At 41.8% G+C, this 14,575-nt stretch overlaps 1 protein-coding gene across 2 annotated transcripts in view; it reads left to right on the top strand.

Annotated features, from left to right (window-relative positions):
* Nucleotides 1-14,575, top strand: part of ZNF827 (zinc finger protein 827) — a 112,090-nt gene that overhangs the window by 93,223 nt on the left and 4,292 nt on the right. For both annotated transcript variants that reach the window (XM_066547979.1, XM_066547980.1), the window contains exons 9-13: nt 7,425-7,562; nt 9,088-9,259; nt 10,730-10,896; nt 13,833-14,024; nt 14,119-14,296. In XM_066547979.1, the coding sequence (XP_066404076.1) occupies nt 7,425-7,562; nt 9,088-9,259; nt 10,730-10,896; nt 13,833-14,024; nt 14,119-14,296 (847 nt within the window). The remainder of the gene's footprint in view (nt 1-7,424; nt 7,563-9,087; nt 9,260-10,729; nt 10,897-13,832; nt 14,025-14,118; nt 14,297-14,575) is intronic.

Raw genomic sequence — 14,575 nt, forward strand, 5'->3', positions numbered from 1 at the left:
CAGCCAGCAAATTCACAGCTTGGGGAGGGCCTGACTTTGCATCTGTTGTGAATTTTACATTGTTCTATTCTGTCTTGTTGTCTAATGGATGCAGTTACCACAAGCCAGTCCTGGTTGTGCTTTATGCTCTAGCAAGGCAGTGGTGATACAAGCTGGGGACAGAGAGATTGTTGCCTAGCATTATCCTCAAATTGAGGCCATGATGTACACCTTGTAAAAGTGGTTTTCAAGTAATGACTGCAACATTATTGTAGCTTTAGGGTTCCTTAAAAATCTGCAACTTCAGCCACCTTGCACAGAATTTACTGGATATTTTTCTCTCTTCTTGGTTGTTTCTTAAGTTTTGAGTTTAATGCAGAGAATAAAAGCAAATCCCAGAGCTTTGTAATGCAGATGAAGGTTATCACAAGGTATCTCATGGTTTGCTCAGAAGTAAAAGAGAAGTGAAAATAGGTGTGAGATTTGATGCAAAAGTAGAATGTGGGAGTGGCTTTGTGTTTTAAAGTCAGATGTTGTCATCCCAATCTTTTCTTTGCCATGATTTTCTCCTCTGCTTCTGATTGTCCATTTTTGAGCGATGGGCTAAGTCTTAGCAGTAAAGGGGGCTTAACTTTTTTTCCATGTTTCTCTATGGAGTCAACTTTAAAGTTCATCTTTTACCTGTTTTTATTCTTTTCCCAAACCCTGGCATTTTTATTGTTTCTCAGCAACCTTTTCAAGTGCTGCTGTCTGTTGTGCACTTGGACTGCTTCTGTGCACAATATTAATGTTTCTTTTGGTGGGCTGTGCAAGCACTTCACTGAAGTATTTCCAACTTTGATGGTTGCTGTTTTCAGAAAGAGCAGCTTAAGCACTGTGCTACTGATAGATAAAATCACTTGGGTTCTACTTTCTTCTATATCAAGGATTTTAAATTATCATAACATTCCTGCTTTTTATCAGCTCCATAGTAACATTACACATTTGCAAAGCTTTTGAGGGGAAAAAAATAAGAGCATTAATTGGTAAAGTTTTTGTATTGGGAAGTAGACTTTTTCTGCTTCCTCTGTGCATTTGTTCTGTCATTAAGATTGATTATGTGCAGATTTTTGGGGCTTATGAAACAAAAAGGACATGACTCCCTCACATGTGGAACTAGAGTTTTCTGTGTTCTTTGTATTTTTGTGAGGAATATAGGAGAATGTTATGCCTAGAAAGCAACTGCTTATCTCATTTAATAGTGGATGAGTCAGCTCACAATAAAAGATAACCCTGAACCAGGAGCAGACAGGATGCAACGATGCAGGGGGGGACAAATTAAGACTGCAGGGCCAATCAGGATCTCTGATAGCTTAGATAAATTGAGAGATATCTTACTCAGGAACTACAGTACCTGGAAGGATTCCACTGTTTATTTTAACTGACTTACTAGAAATAAGGATTCTGGCCCTACAAATAAAACCTTTGTGGAAGCAAGTTGGAAAGGGAGTAAGATATATAATATTTGGAGCACTGCAATTCTGTATAGTCAATATATTTTTAAGCTTGGGAACCTTTCACAGGCTTTTGGCAAACAAGCTTGCAACAGAGCCATAATTACATATTTCATAAAAGGAGTTCTCAATTTTTAAATACAGTGTGCTTGCCAGAGGTGATGGATGAACATGTAAGGGGAAGACTCCAAAGCAATAAAATGCATCTTTGATGATGGGAACACTGCAGAAATAGGAAGACTCTATAATAGGATAGATAAATGCAGATAGAAGAAGGAAAGAAAATTTCTTTGAGCAAATAAATGTTTTTAAAGCAATGTTTGCACGATTATCTGACCTTAATACCTTGTTTCTGAATAAATAATTTCTTGAAGTTTTTGTCTTTTAGACATAACCAAACAGAAATAACCTTACTAATGGAGCAAGCTTTTCTGACATTTCCTGTAGAGCTGCATGCAGTGGATTTACCTCTTGGGTAAATGTGGGGTACTTGACAGATCCCAAAGGAAAAAGCAGCAATTCACCTCAGGCTGGGAGCAGCCAAAAGTCACCCAATGATTGTTAAGTGTCCCAAATCCTTCTGAGCAAAGTGAGATGCCTTGCTGTTGGACATCTGCACAGGAGTGTTCATCCTCTTGCCATGAGCTCACAGAACATGGTTACCTTGTCCACCTTTTCTTAGTCAGTTTATTAATTTTCTAGTTTGGTGGCCTGCAAGCAGCATTTACTGAAAACACTCTAGCAACCACTCTCTATTTTCACAGGATTTCTGTGCACCTAATTTTCAAAATTACTGGCCTAGCTTCTCCTTGAACATTTGTGTGGTGTCAAAGTGTCTGAATAACCCAAAATATAACCCTGACATACACTTCCAGAACAATGGGGAGAAAAGGAATTTTGACCTTCCATGTTAAGGCTTATCAGCACCTCTCAATCCCATCTCTACATGGAATCCTTATTGCAGAGAACAATCTGTTTCATTTGTACCCATGGGATTCCATCTGACCATAAGGATCTCCCTTGTGGATTTGGTAGCTCCCAAGGTCTATGGAGGTGTGAGGATAAAACAGAGAAGCAGCTGTTTTAAGTGAGTTACAGGATGTGAGAGCAGACAGTAAACCAACAAAGGTCATAAACATGAATTTATCTTCTTTGAATGATACCTCAGTGTTATAAATGATCAAATCGGCAGCCAAATTTGTAATAAAAATGTAACAAAGATTTATTGGATCGATAACAAAAAATAGAATTTCGAAAAACCACCACAGCCAAGCGCTGGGTGAACCGAGATCCAGCTGACAAAGTGCCAGCATTTCCCTGTGGTTCACCCCAATGCTTCCAGCAGCCAGCTTATATACAGTTTGTTCTGCCTGAGGCAGGGATGACCCAACGTTCCTTTGTGTCTCTTCACATGTAGAGCTGGGGCCATGCATGTGCAGGAATAGACAAAGGTAGGTCCAGAGGGAGGTCTGAGCCCCTCGGCAGAGCCTGTATTCGCATGTAGCAGAGTGACCCTGGTTCTTGAGTATGGTATATGCAATCTTCCCAGGTGCAGGTCCTGTGAGTGATTCAGACATTCCAAGGAAACTAGCACTCATGGCCCAGGAAGGTTTCTTTCATACCTTAACAGACTTGATATTATCTCAACGTTGTCCGGGAACTAATTGAATAAACATAAGTCTCTGCTCCCAGCTGGGGTGGTCACAGACATAGCTTAGATTCTACAATATTTTATACACATATATAGCATGAATTATCTCTACCATATACTACACTCAGCACACTTTTTGTTTCTCTTCTTAGGCTTGTCTTTTTCACTTAAATAGTAGTTTCATTCTTTTCATTGTTTGTATAAAGTGATGAAGTTGGGCAGGGCATTGGGCAGCATATTAAAACATAATGTAGCATAAACCACTGTGAAGAATTGACAAGCACATCAAAGTAAAAAGAAAAGAAATAATCAAAATATGAGAGTCCAAAGGCAGTCTCTGGGGAGCTCTTGAGCCTGACAGCCACCAGCAGTCACAAGGCTGATTGGGTGACTCCAGACAGTCACTTGTATTCAGGTCATGCCTTGTCCTCTTCTTCAGTTACAGCTTCCACCAGCTATGGTGTCCTCTCTCCAAGCATATCCTAACAAAAGTCAGGATAAAGACTTTTCAGAAGGGGTGATTAACACACTCTCTGTATTGATATCACCAGTTGGAGAGGAAGACGAAAAAGTTACTTACTAAATGTGAGAACTGAAAATACACATGTGTTCAGAAGTATGCCCAACACCTCAGGAAAGGGGTAAATGGTGACTCTTTTAAGCTGCAGTGCTTTGTTTGCCAGAAATTAAATCTATTTGGAAGGGGAAGAGGAGGCACAGAGCAATGTTTCTGCAGTTGATGTCCTCCTCTCAGAGGAAATACAAATGGTGGCAGTTCCTAACCTTCTTGGATGATCAGCTCTACACAGCTACTCATCATGAAGCTGACTTGTGGCTAGAAGGGGAGCAATACCAGGTGATGCAGGAGGGCAGGAAAGGTGTCCATAAAGATGTATTTCACTATATTTATTAAGTCTTACCTTTATATAAGATTCTTAGCTCTTAAGTGTTCTATGCAAAGTTATTTCAAAATAATTTTATCATTAGTTTTATAATATCCTGAGTCTTAATCCTTCTGTTTCTTTTTAATCTTGTCCTGGAGATGTTGGAGGCCTTCCATTTTACTGAGCATATTTTGTTTTAAACTCCAAAACTCACACAGAAATGCAATCTATTGCTTAATAATTTCAATATAACTTTGTCTTGTATGACTTTCTAACATAGGAGTTTTGGAATTTGCTGTGGACATTTAAAGCAGAAATCTTGTAGCAAGTCCTTTTTTTTTTCCTCCTCTCTTTTTGTTTTCCTTTTCATTTCAGTATAGGGGATGTCATGGTGAATGATGGATTTCTGTGAGACATCATTCACAGTGTTGATTTATTATTTAACATTAGCTGGTCTCAGTCCATCTTTCTCCTGGCCCCTGTGTAGGGTGTTCTTTAGGGCTAACAACACTGACTGCCTGGGAGCAGGGCTTAGGCATGCACAGAGAACACTGTGCACAGCCCAGTGTTGTGGTCCTGGAGTCACTGGGCTGTGCACAGTGACTCACTTCCCAGAAAACACCATTCCTTGGCATTAATTAATGAATTAATTAATTAATTAAAACCAGAGCCCAAGGAATGAATGTAGAAGTTGATTCACCTGACCTCCCTGGAGAGCTCAGGGGCCAGGCATGTTCTGGGAAGATTTCTGGACCACTGCATGGACACAGAGCTGCAGTTTCCAGCACGCAGTCAAAGCTTGCCCAGAGGGTAGGATGGGTGGAAATAGGTGATTTTCATTGGTGCTGAGAAATGTTTCACAAAGTGCTGAGGCTCCTGTTGCAAGACACCAGCTCTGGTTTGCCATGAACAAACTAAGAGGCTGCTGAATAGAAAAAGGACTTTGCTGCAGAGAGAAGATTCAGTCAGAAGGAAGAAGCACTGTAGTTATGACTCCACAAATGCATCTTTCAAGTAAACAGAAGGACTTTCAAAACACCTCAGTGTCCTCTTTTGCATCAATGAAAAATATGCAGCTGCTTTGCAAGGGACTGGCTGTCACCAGTTTGACATAATCAGAAAGCTGCTATTTTTCCAGCTTCCCATGAGCTTACCAGGACAATCCCTCATAGGGAAGAAGATATATTTCTTTTTCTTAAGAGATAAAAGAGGGCTGATGACTAATACTGAAATGAATTGTTAAGAGACTTATTTACTTAATTGAACCTGCTTGTTTGGTACATGTCCCAATTAATTCATTTTTGTTGGGACCATATTGAAGCAACCCTCACCCTTGTGACCTTCTCTTATAATTATTACTATTTTCCTCATTTGAAGCACTGTTTTGATTATGTACTCAAAAAGCTCTGCTGAAACATCTGTAGTGCTACCACAGAGTCAGATTTTTCCATTGTTTGGAACTCAAGGGTAGCAAGAAAAAGAGTCCTTCTTTATTGAAGTTCTTAGAGGTTATGGGTCACTTACAGCCCTTAGGGGGGAGGGGGGGTGTCTTCTTTTTTAATTTCACAAAACAAGTATTTTGAATAGGCAGAACTTGTTTTCTAACTAGACATTTTTTTAAGAAAAATGTTTTGTTGGATGGCAGCACTCAGAGGTGGCTCAGAATTCCTCTGGTGTGAATATTGTACATAATACAGGGTCACATGAGAATGAAACAGCAGTGGAGAAGAGGCTGGCAAGTATGGCCAGCCCTAAATTTGCTGTGATTGCTGTGTGGACTCTCTGCCCCAAATGAGGCATTGTTTTTATTATTGCTTAAATTAAATACAAGTATTTGACAGCTCTTTGCCTAAACCACAGTGGAGTTGTGTGAAAATCTCTCTCTGAAAGAGAGACTCTCTCAGCCATGGTAGTCACATCTGCAGTGGTAGCTGACTGTCAGGGAGGGGCTGCCAGTGCAGGGGGAGTGTTTATTCCTCAGTGCTTCATGGGATGAAGATTTTGCTGTTTGTGCCAAACTCCACCGTGTTGACTTATGCTCACTATAATGTTTTGAAGTCCTGTCCCCAGCTCCTCTCCCCCCATTTAGCTGGAAATGCCAGCCAAGTGGTTTTCCTCCATCAGGGCGTGTTCACACGTGCTGGTGGAGCTTGTTCTGGGCAGTGATCCCAGAGCTGCTGTTGGTTTGGGGAAAGGTGCTCTGCCAGTGCCTTCCTTCCTTCCAGTGGAACTAGAACAATTACACCAAGCCCCTCACTACTGGCTGCTGTGTTTAAAAAGTACCCTTGGAGGTCTATGCATCTCTCACAACAGCAGTCCCTTCTCCTCAGGGAACAGGACCCTTGCACAGGGTATTTTTTCACTCAAGACTTGGTGATGCTCTTTCTCTTATTGTTTTAAGCAGTACACTGCTGTCCCCAGCCTCTACCTGCTTTTTGCTCCATTCTGTCCAAATCAAAACTGCCATGCTTTCAACCTCTTGAAGCATTGTGTAACCTTTTTCCCTCTTCTTCCCCAGTCCCTTTCTCTCGACTTCCTTACAAAGTGCTTTCATATCTGTGCTCTATGCTCTGTGGGGTTTCTTTTTTTCTGTATTGCAGACTCTGTCTGCTCCTGAAACAATTAGAACCACTTATTAAAAGATAATAGATCGCTCTGGGTCACAGTTTTTCCGTGGCCCTCTAAGCTGCTGGGGATCTTGATGCCAGAGGACAGCGGTGCTGGGTAGAGCTTACCCTGGATGTCAGCCATATACTGGGGTGCTGTGTCCTTTTGTTTTAATGTTTGTCTGAGCAGTCTTCTGGTCTTCAGAGTCACACTGCTCGTGTGTGTGTGATGTGGCACTTTAGAACATGGCCTTAGTGATGAACCTAGCAGTGTTAGGTTAATGGGTGGACTTGATCTTAGAGGTCCTTTCCAACCTAAATAATTCTGTCATTCTGTGTAGCAAGAATTCCTGCCTCAGGAGAAAAGAAATTATCTGAAAATCTTTATTCAGCTTTGAATAATAATCCAGTGTTAGACCATCTCAGACCAGGCTTCTTCATGCACCAGGGAAAGGTGGTGACTGAAAAAGCCAAAGGAGTGGCTGTTCCACAAAACCATAATTAGAGGTTAATGCTTGCCCTGCTCACTCTTGACTTTCTCTCTGTACATAACCTGGTTCAACTCCTTGCCTGTGCCTATGTCCAGAACACTTTGGCTCAGCGTTCTGCTTTGGAGTGTGTATGAAAGATGCTGTATGAAAGATTCATTTCCTTTCCAGCAATGGGAGTTTCCTTTCTAAATGAACTCATGTGCCAGATCACACAGCACACCACCAAAGTGCTGCATTTTATATGACGCCTACAGGGCTCTACTGAATGAAATCTGCAAGTCTTCAGAGTTCTGAAGATTGCTTTGTGTTTTTTGGCATAGAAACAGAAAAGCTGGGGCTGGAGGTGGGAAATGGATTGCCATCTTGGAAATTTAACGACCAGCTGTTTCCCTGTGACGTGTGTGGAAAAGTGTTTGGTCGCCAGCAGACTCTGTCCCGGCACCTCTCATTGCACACAGGTAAGGCAGGCCTTGCCTGTGCTTGTCACAGCACTTGGGAATTCTGTGGGGTTTGTTTCAGGAGGAGAAAGATCGTAAGGAGAGGAGTGTGCGAGCCATCCTCGGCTCACCTGGGGCAGAGCCAAGCACAGGAGCAGCACACAATGGACACAATGTCAGAGCAGGCTGAGGGAGTGAACATTTTATTTCTTTGCAGCCTACATGACATTTCTCCTGTTGATTCAAGTTCGTCCAGGTTCCAGCAGATCAGACTGTAGACACCAACTGATAACCAAGCTTGGTAATGGAGCTCTGAAGAGAAGGCACAGCCTTTTTTTGTTTTTTGGACGGATTTGGGGTTTTTTTGGACAGAAATATCATTCACCTGATGAACTTTTCAAGTGTCACTGAACAACAAAAGATTTAGCTTTGGTGTTTTAGATCTGTGAAAGAATTGAATAACTCATTCATCTTTGCTGTCATCATACAGTTCTGAGAGGAACAGGGGCTGTTCTAACCCATATCAACTTTCTTGAAGTGAATCTGCTTCAAATCAGCTGAGACAAACAGAGTTTTTATATGGGAGATGGACTCTGTCAGCCTGCTGAGGTGCATAACATAACACTTGGAAGCAAGAATTTCCAATGTAGTGCTGAGAAATCCTGTTGGTATAATGCCAGTGTACGTTGGGCCACCCAGCAGATCCATCCTGAAAAGGCTCAGATGCTCCATGGTCTAGTGGGGTTTCCTTAGTCCTAAGCTGCTTTATGGAATGCCTTTCCCCTCACATTTATAGCATTATATTTCAGTTTTAGAGGAGCAGACCTTCAAAGGAACAGGTTGTAAAAGCAGACATAATGTTTGGTTATTTTAATCAACCCTTTACAAAATGCAGCCTGGCACATGCACAAAAACTGTGCTGCCAGGATCTAGAAATTATTAATTTAAAATAAAAATGAGGAATATTTAAAATGGTGAAGCATCAGAAACTCATGATGAATTAGTTTATTTTTTTCCACTGTTCTTTGAGTGAGCTTTTTCAGTTGTTCATTTTTAGAGCTGGACTGATGATATACAGTGTTCCCCTTCCTCCTACCATCGGATTTTAATAAAAAATCATCAACTATCAGCTTTCTGCAAGCAATTTCATGGGCAACCTCAACAATAAGTCCAAAAATCAAATAAAAGATGCTGGGTAAAGGAAGGAGTTGTAGACTATTGACCTGTTTCTCCACTGGCTTTGCTGCAGCTCCCAGAACAGCAGTTGCCCCAGTTTTCCAGTTTATAAAGTTTTTATTATCCAACTACAAATGGTAGAGCAAATTAAAAAAGCTTGCCCTAAACTACTTTCAAATTAGTTGGGTTTTTTTTCTGAGTAATTGCTGTGGACTCCTATAAACTTCTAAAATGTCGAGCTTCCAAAGTGCCTCATCCTGAAAGGCACTTGGAGAAACCCAAAGGAATGCACGCTTGGTTACTGGCAGCTTTCAAAGCAGCTGGCTTCAGGCTGAGGTATACACTCACATCTCTCTGCTCCTTTTTTCAGAAGAGAGAAAATACAAATGCCACTTGTGCCCCTATGCTGCTAAGTGCCGCGCTAACCTGAACCAGCACCTGACCGTGCACTCGGTGAAGCTGGTGAGCACCGACACCGAGGACATCGTCAGCGCCGTCACGGCCGAGGGCAGCGATGGAAAGAAGCACCCTTACTACTACAGGTGAGCCCCCAGCCCCCAGCACTGCCTCGTGTGCCTGCTGAGGGCGTGGGACAGGGCCACCCTTCTGGTGCTGCGGGCTTGGAGCCATGGCTGCAGCATTGGTCCTGCCCGGATCTGGCTCAGGATGAGCAGCGAAGCCCGGCTGGCTGCTTCGTGCTGTTTGACTTGGCTGCCCATTGGGAAGGACTCGGGGGATTGCTGTGGAATTGGTTTTTTTGAGTGGCTTTGTGAGGCAGCTGGGCTCTTAGAAGCCCCTCTAACTTTTTAAGCAGTGTTCCTTTAAGTTTTGTGTTTGGAAACATCCTGTTGTGTACACGGATTCACAGCAAATCTAAAACCCAGTGTTTCCAGTTGCCTCTGATTGTTCCATTGTCTTCAGCCAAATCCATGAAATCAAGTAGTTTAAAAGTGTTATCAAGAATTGTTATAGCAATCTACACATTTCCTCTGTTTGGTAGAGGTATATACATTCTGTGACCAACATGGTGAAAGAAAGAAAACCTTCAGGAGAATTTGCCTGAAAAATTGAAAGGAATTGCCCAGATAAAATGGATATTTAGACATTCTTCTTGTTGTATGCACTGTTGTGCACTCTGCAAACTGTGATGTGCACTCTAGTGGCCAAGCAGATTACCAAATCACTCTTACTTTTAGTCAAAGTGCCAAGAGCAGATTTAATTACAAAATCATAGAAGTAAGAAATAAATGAGACCTGCTGGATTAGATTATCTAGTGCTTCCCCTTGGGAAAGCAAAATAGTGCCCTGGAGTATATGCCTTTTCCAATCTTTCTGGCTTGTTTTAAATGTTAATGGCCTAATCAAAGCAAGAGGAGGACTCTACAAAGAAAGTTAAATTAAAGGGTCCTTTCCGCTGCCTCTCAGTATCACTCTGTTTATGTGCTGGCTGCAAAATCTGTATCTCTGCTAATTATTTGCATAGCTGAAGACTGCTGTTTTCCAGTCAAGCATAAGAAGTGTTTGAACCCATTTTTACTTGCTTACACTGAAACTGCCAGGCAGTTTTGCACAAGATCCCAGTTTGGCATGGGAACCATTCCAGGGCTTGAAAATCACTCCTGGAGTGTGCAGCAAGCTCTCTGTTTGTCAGTGTATCAGCTGTACTAAACATCTTGGCAAAGCTGCAGTGCCTCTTATTGCCCAAAGGAATCGGTTAGGTGATGCACAGCATCTGGAATCTGTAGTTTTTAATTAACTTTATGATTATTTAGCATCATTATAGCATGTACAGGATTGTTGCATTGTGCATGCCCTTAATCACATTGGCATGGCCATCAGTTCAAAGGCAGTTCAGCAGACAAAAGAGTTTTGCAGTGAACACTGAGCAGCAAGGAAGAGCAGAAAACTGTGGTGTGAGTTTCCTCTTACAAATTTGGGGAAAGGCAATAGGCTGCTGTTTGTGATTTGGTTTTGAATGTTTCTTTAACTCTTGAATTCTCTTCTGCCTGCAGCTGCCATGTGTGTGGGTTTGAGACAGAGATGAATGTCCAGTTTGTCAGTCATATGTCCCTCCACGTGGATAAGGAGCAGTGGATGTTCTCCATTTGCTGCACGGCGTGCGATTTTGTCACTATGGAAGAGGCAGATATGAAGGCTCATGTCAACAACAAGCACACAGGTGATGATCCCTCTCTCCCAGCTGCAGTGATCTCTCTCTTCCTTGCTTTTTAGGTGCAACCTTCACACTTCCCATTAGCACTCTGCTTTCACTGAAATGCTTGCTAATTAAGGCCTGATCTCTCAAAGTTGAAGTGAATTGGACTCCAGCCAGGCAAATAATCTGGTAGTGCAGATCAATTTTCAAGCTTAGTGAAACAAATGAAGGAGTACTTAGCCCTTCTTCTTCCTATTCCCCTTATCCCCCAAATCCCCTCTCCTGCTGGAGTCAGTCAAATATTTCATTTGTTTTTCTGGTTTACTATTTCATCAAAATCCTGCTTTGACTTGAGCAATGATAAGGTGACTTTGAGGGCTAATTGTGCATACCTGGCTCTAAGTCTGAAATAAACATTATGTTGAGCTTTGCTCCTCTCTGTGTTTGCCCCCCCAGTCTATCAGTTTGGAATTTGATGCTGATGTTTAGTTGACACTGTGATTCAGCAATACCATAAATGTACTTTATATTAAATAGCAGAACAAGTCGTGCTCGCTCCCTGGTCCTGCTCACTTAATAGCCAAGGATAAGAGCAATAGCAGTTTTCAAACAAGCTCCATATGCTTAGTCCAATTAATGAAGTCTGGCATAATTTAAGGAGAAGAAAATTGGAATCTTCTTAATTAATTTCTTTTATAAGACCAGGCAGAAGCATTTTTGCTGCCACAAACTACTCACAGTTGTATTTACAATACAGAACCTGATTGCATCCAGCACAAGTTTTCCATCACTAAATTGCTTTTCTTGTCCTACCAGGAATAAAATTGGGAAAACAGGAGGGATGAAGAAGAGGGGAGAGAAGAATACAGTTGGTTGTGTTCACAGATACATTAGTTAAATGAAACCACAGAAATATGAACTACTGGAAAGCTCTCAAGGGATTTTATGCCAGCATAGCTCTCAGCACTACTTCACTTCATAAAGAGGAGTTCAAGGCAAATGAGAAACACCACCCATAGCTATGTGAAAAGCCTCAGAGCTCAAAAGTGAGCTGTGCTCTGCTGTATTTTCCTATTGTGGCTAAAAGATTGAAACTGCTACTTGTCTTTTGATGATAGGCAAAACCCCCTTGTTCTTCCTTCACCCTGCCCAAGTGAGCCCCTCAGCTGGGGATTCAGCCAAATATTCACACATATGGCAAATACAGAGTGAAAAATAGAATGGATTTCTGGGTCACTTGCCTCCAGTTCCTTATCCTGTGATGTTGCCAGATCATAAAGGGGCTGTTTGTGAGGATATGGCATATGCCTTCAAAGAAGTATCATTGTTTTAAATTAACTATTTCAAGGGACAGGCAGCTGTAGACTTCTTGCATTAAAGATTAGGGATCTTTTTAAAATTTCTAGTGTGTGTTGTAGTGATAATCAGAGTACACAAACATTGTTCGTGTCCAAAACTGCCCTCTATCTGAAACAGCAGTCCTCCTTTTCCTCCTTCCACCTTTCATCCCTCCTTCCACAGTATTTATTCCTTAAGTGCATTTCTGGAGAACAACACTCTGCCCTCTAAATGTACCCTGAGCCTTTTCCTATATGGAACACAGTTTTCCTGCTGTACCAATCCCTCACTGCACGTGTTCTTGTTGGACCCCCTGCTCTGGACATATGCAATCACAGCTGTACATGCTGAAATGAAATAAGCAGTGGTGGCAGTACAAACCAGCAGCAGCTACTGGGAATAGGTGACACAATAACATTCTGTGATCACATTTACCTTCCTTGAAGGCTCCCCAACACTGATTGCTCATATTCATCCCTTGTTCTGCTCCAATTCTGCTTTTGTTTTCCTTGACTGTTTCCAACCTAAGCACTTCTCATTTGTAGCAAAAATTCTTGTTACTGGCCCTTCAGGTCATAACCTTGTTCTCTGTGCTATTAAATTTCATTCCATTTGTATTACTCTTGTCCCCAAGGTCAGTGAATCTTTCTGTATGATATCCAGTCATCCTCCCTACTGGCAGCTCAGGTCATCAGATTTCATTAGTGCATTCCTACATTTTTATCTTAAAGGTGCCACTCAGTTTAAAGTTAAGTACACAGGTGCTGGTGTTCACAGAGGCCTTGGTCAGGGGATTGTATCACATGGAGAATTTGAAGTTTTAGTGAAGTCTCAGCTTTTAACACAGCTCTCATTGAACCAGGACATGGGTGGGAGGGAATAATTTGCCCATCCTTGCTTCGTTTGCTCATGGCAGTTCTCATATGGGAACTCTCTCTTGTTCAGTTCTAGTGTGTGATAGGACTTGGGATTTGGACTTCATACATTTACTGCACACATAAGGAAGTTCTGATGCTTTCTTTCTTTCTTCCATAAAGAAGCTCTAAGTCCAGTTAAATAACATGCTTTTCAATTATCTTTGAAGGAGATCCTAATAAAGGCATATAAATTTTGAGACCACATTGTTACCTCTGCAATGATTACTGAGGACACCCTTCAGTACAATGAGGAAGATTATTCTCCTTTACCCTTCATCTCAAATTTACTCACTGGACCCACATAAATGGAGAGGAGGGGGAAGTTTAGCTTGGACCAGTAGGTTCTTTTGGTTTCTGCCTCTCAAACGTACAGAAATTCAGTTCCATTTCTGAGTGACAAGGTTTTGAACTCAGAGTAATCAAAGTGTTTTCTTGGGATTCTTTTCGGTCCAGTAATGAGGTAGAATTGTATGATCCCTTCCCTCTACCATCACAGTAGCACTCAATTGCAGGATAAACTGAGAGATGTACTCTGGTTAAACACTAATAAAAAGGAAGGAGGCCCAACAATGTTTTTTAATCAGCCCAATTAATTTCAGACTTGTTTTGAATTAACTCTGACTATAAGTACTTCCTGAAGTTTAAAACAGAATCATGGAGACTCCATCTGATCTGCTGAACTAGTTATTTTTCTTTGTTTTTCAGCTGAAGAGAGGAAGACACCCAGTGAGTCTAACAGTCCATCTTCATCTTCGCTGTCAGCACTGAGTGACTCTGCCAACAGCAAAGAAGATGCAGATGTAGCCCCAAAATCCAAGGGGTCAAACAACCTACTGGTCATTTCTGTAGTGCCTGGTAGTCAGACCTCAGTGAACACTGAAGAGAAGTCAGAGAAAGGTAAAAAATTAGTTTAACAAATACAAACTCTCACTCTCTCTGCAGTAAGTCTGGCCACAGGGTAAGGACTAAATTCTGCTGTTCTATTTTTCAGGCTTTGAATGTGTTTTCTGTAACTTTGTCTGCAAAACAAAAAATATGTTTGAGCGTCACCTGCAAATCCACCTGATCACACGAATGTTCGAGTGTGACGTGTGCCACAAGTTCATGAAGACACCTGAGCAATTACTGGAGCACAAGAAATGCCACACTGTCCCCACCGGTGGGCTCAAGTAAGGAAAGCAAGTACACAAACTTTTACTGTGTTAAGCACTTTAATACTGTGGGGATAGGACAAAAGAAGTCAGTCAGAAAGGGTTGGTTAACTAATAATCCGGATTTGGGGCTTCCTTGAGTTTAGATGACCCAAGGCCTGTCCTTCAGGCTTGCATCCTTACAGCAGATTGGTAACCTAGCAGCAGAGGAGCTCTAACAAACTGTGGTCCTTTCCCCATTCAAGTCGAAGAGGTGACAGTATGTGATGGGTCCTGCAGAGAATGAGGCAGTACTGC

The sequence above is a fragment of the Molothrus aeneus genome, chromosome 4 (assembly GCF_037042795.1).
Source record: "Molothrus aeneus isolate 106 chromosome 4, BPBGC_Maene_1.0, whole genome shotgun sequence".
NCBI classification, from domain to species: Eukaryota; Metazoa; Chordata; class Aves; order Passeriformes; family Icteridae; genus Molothrus; species Molothrus aeneus.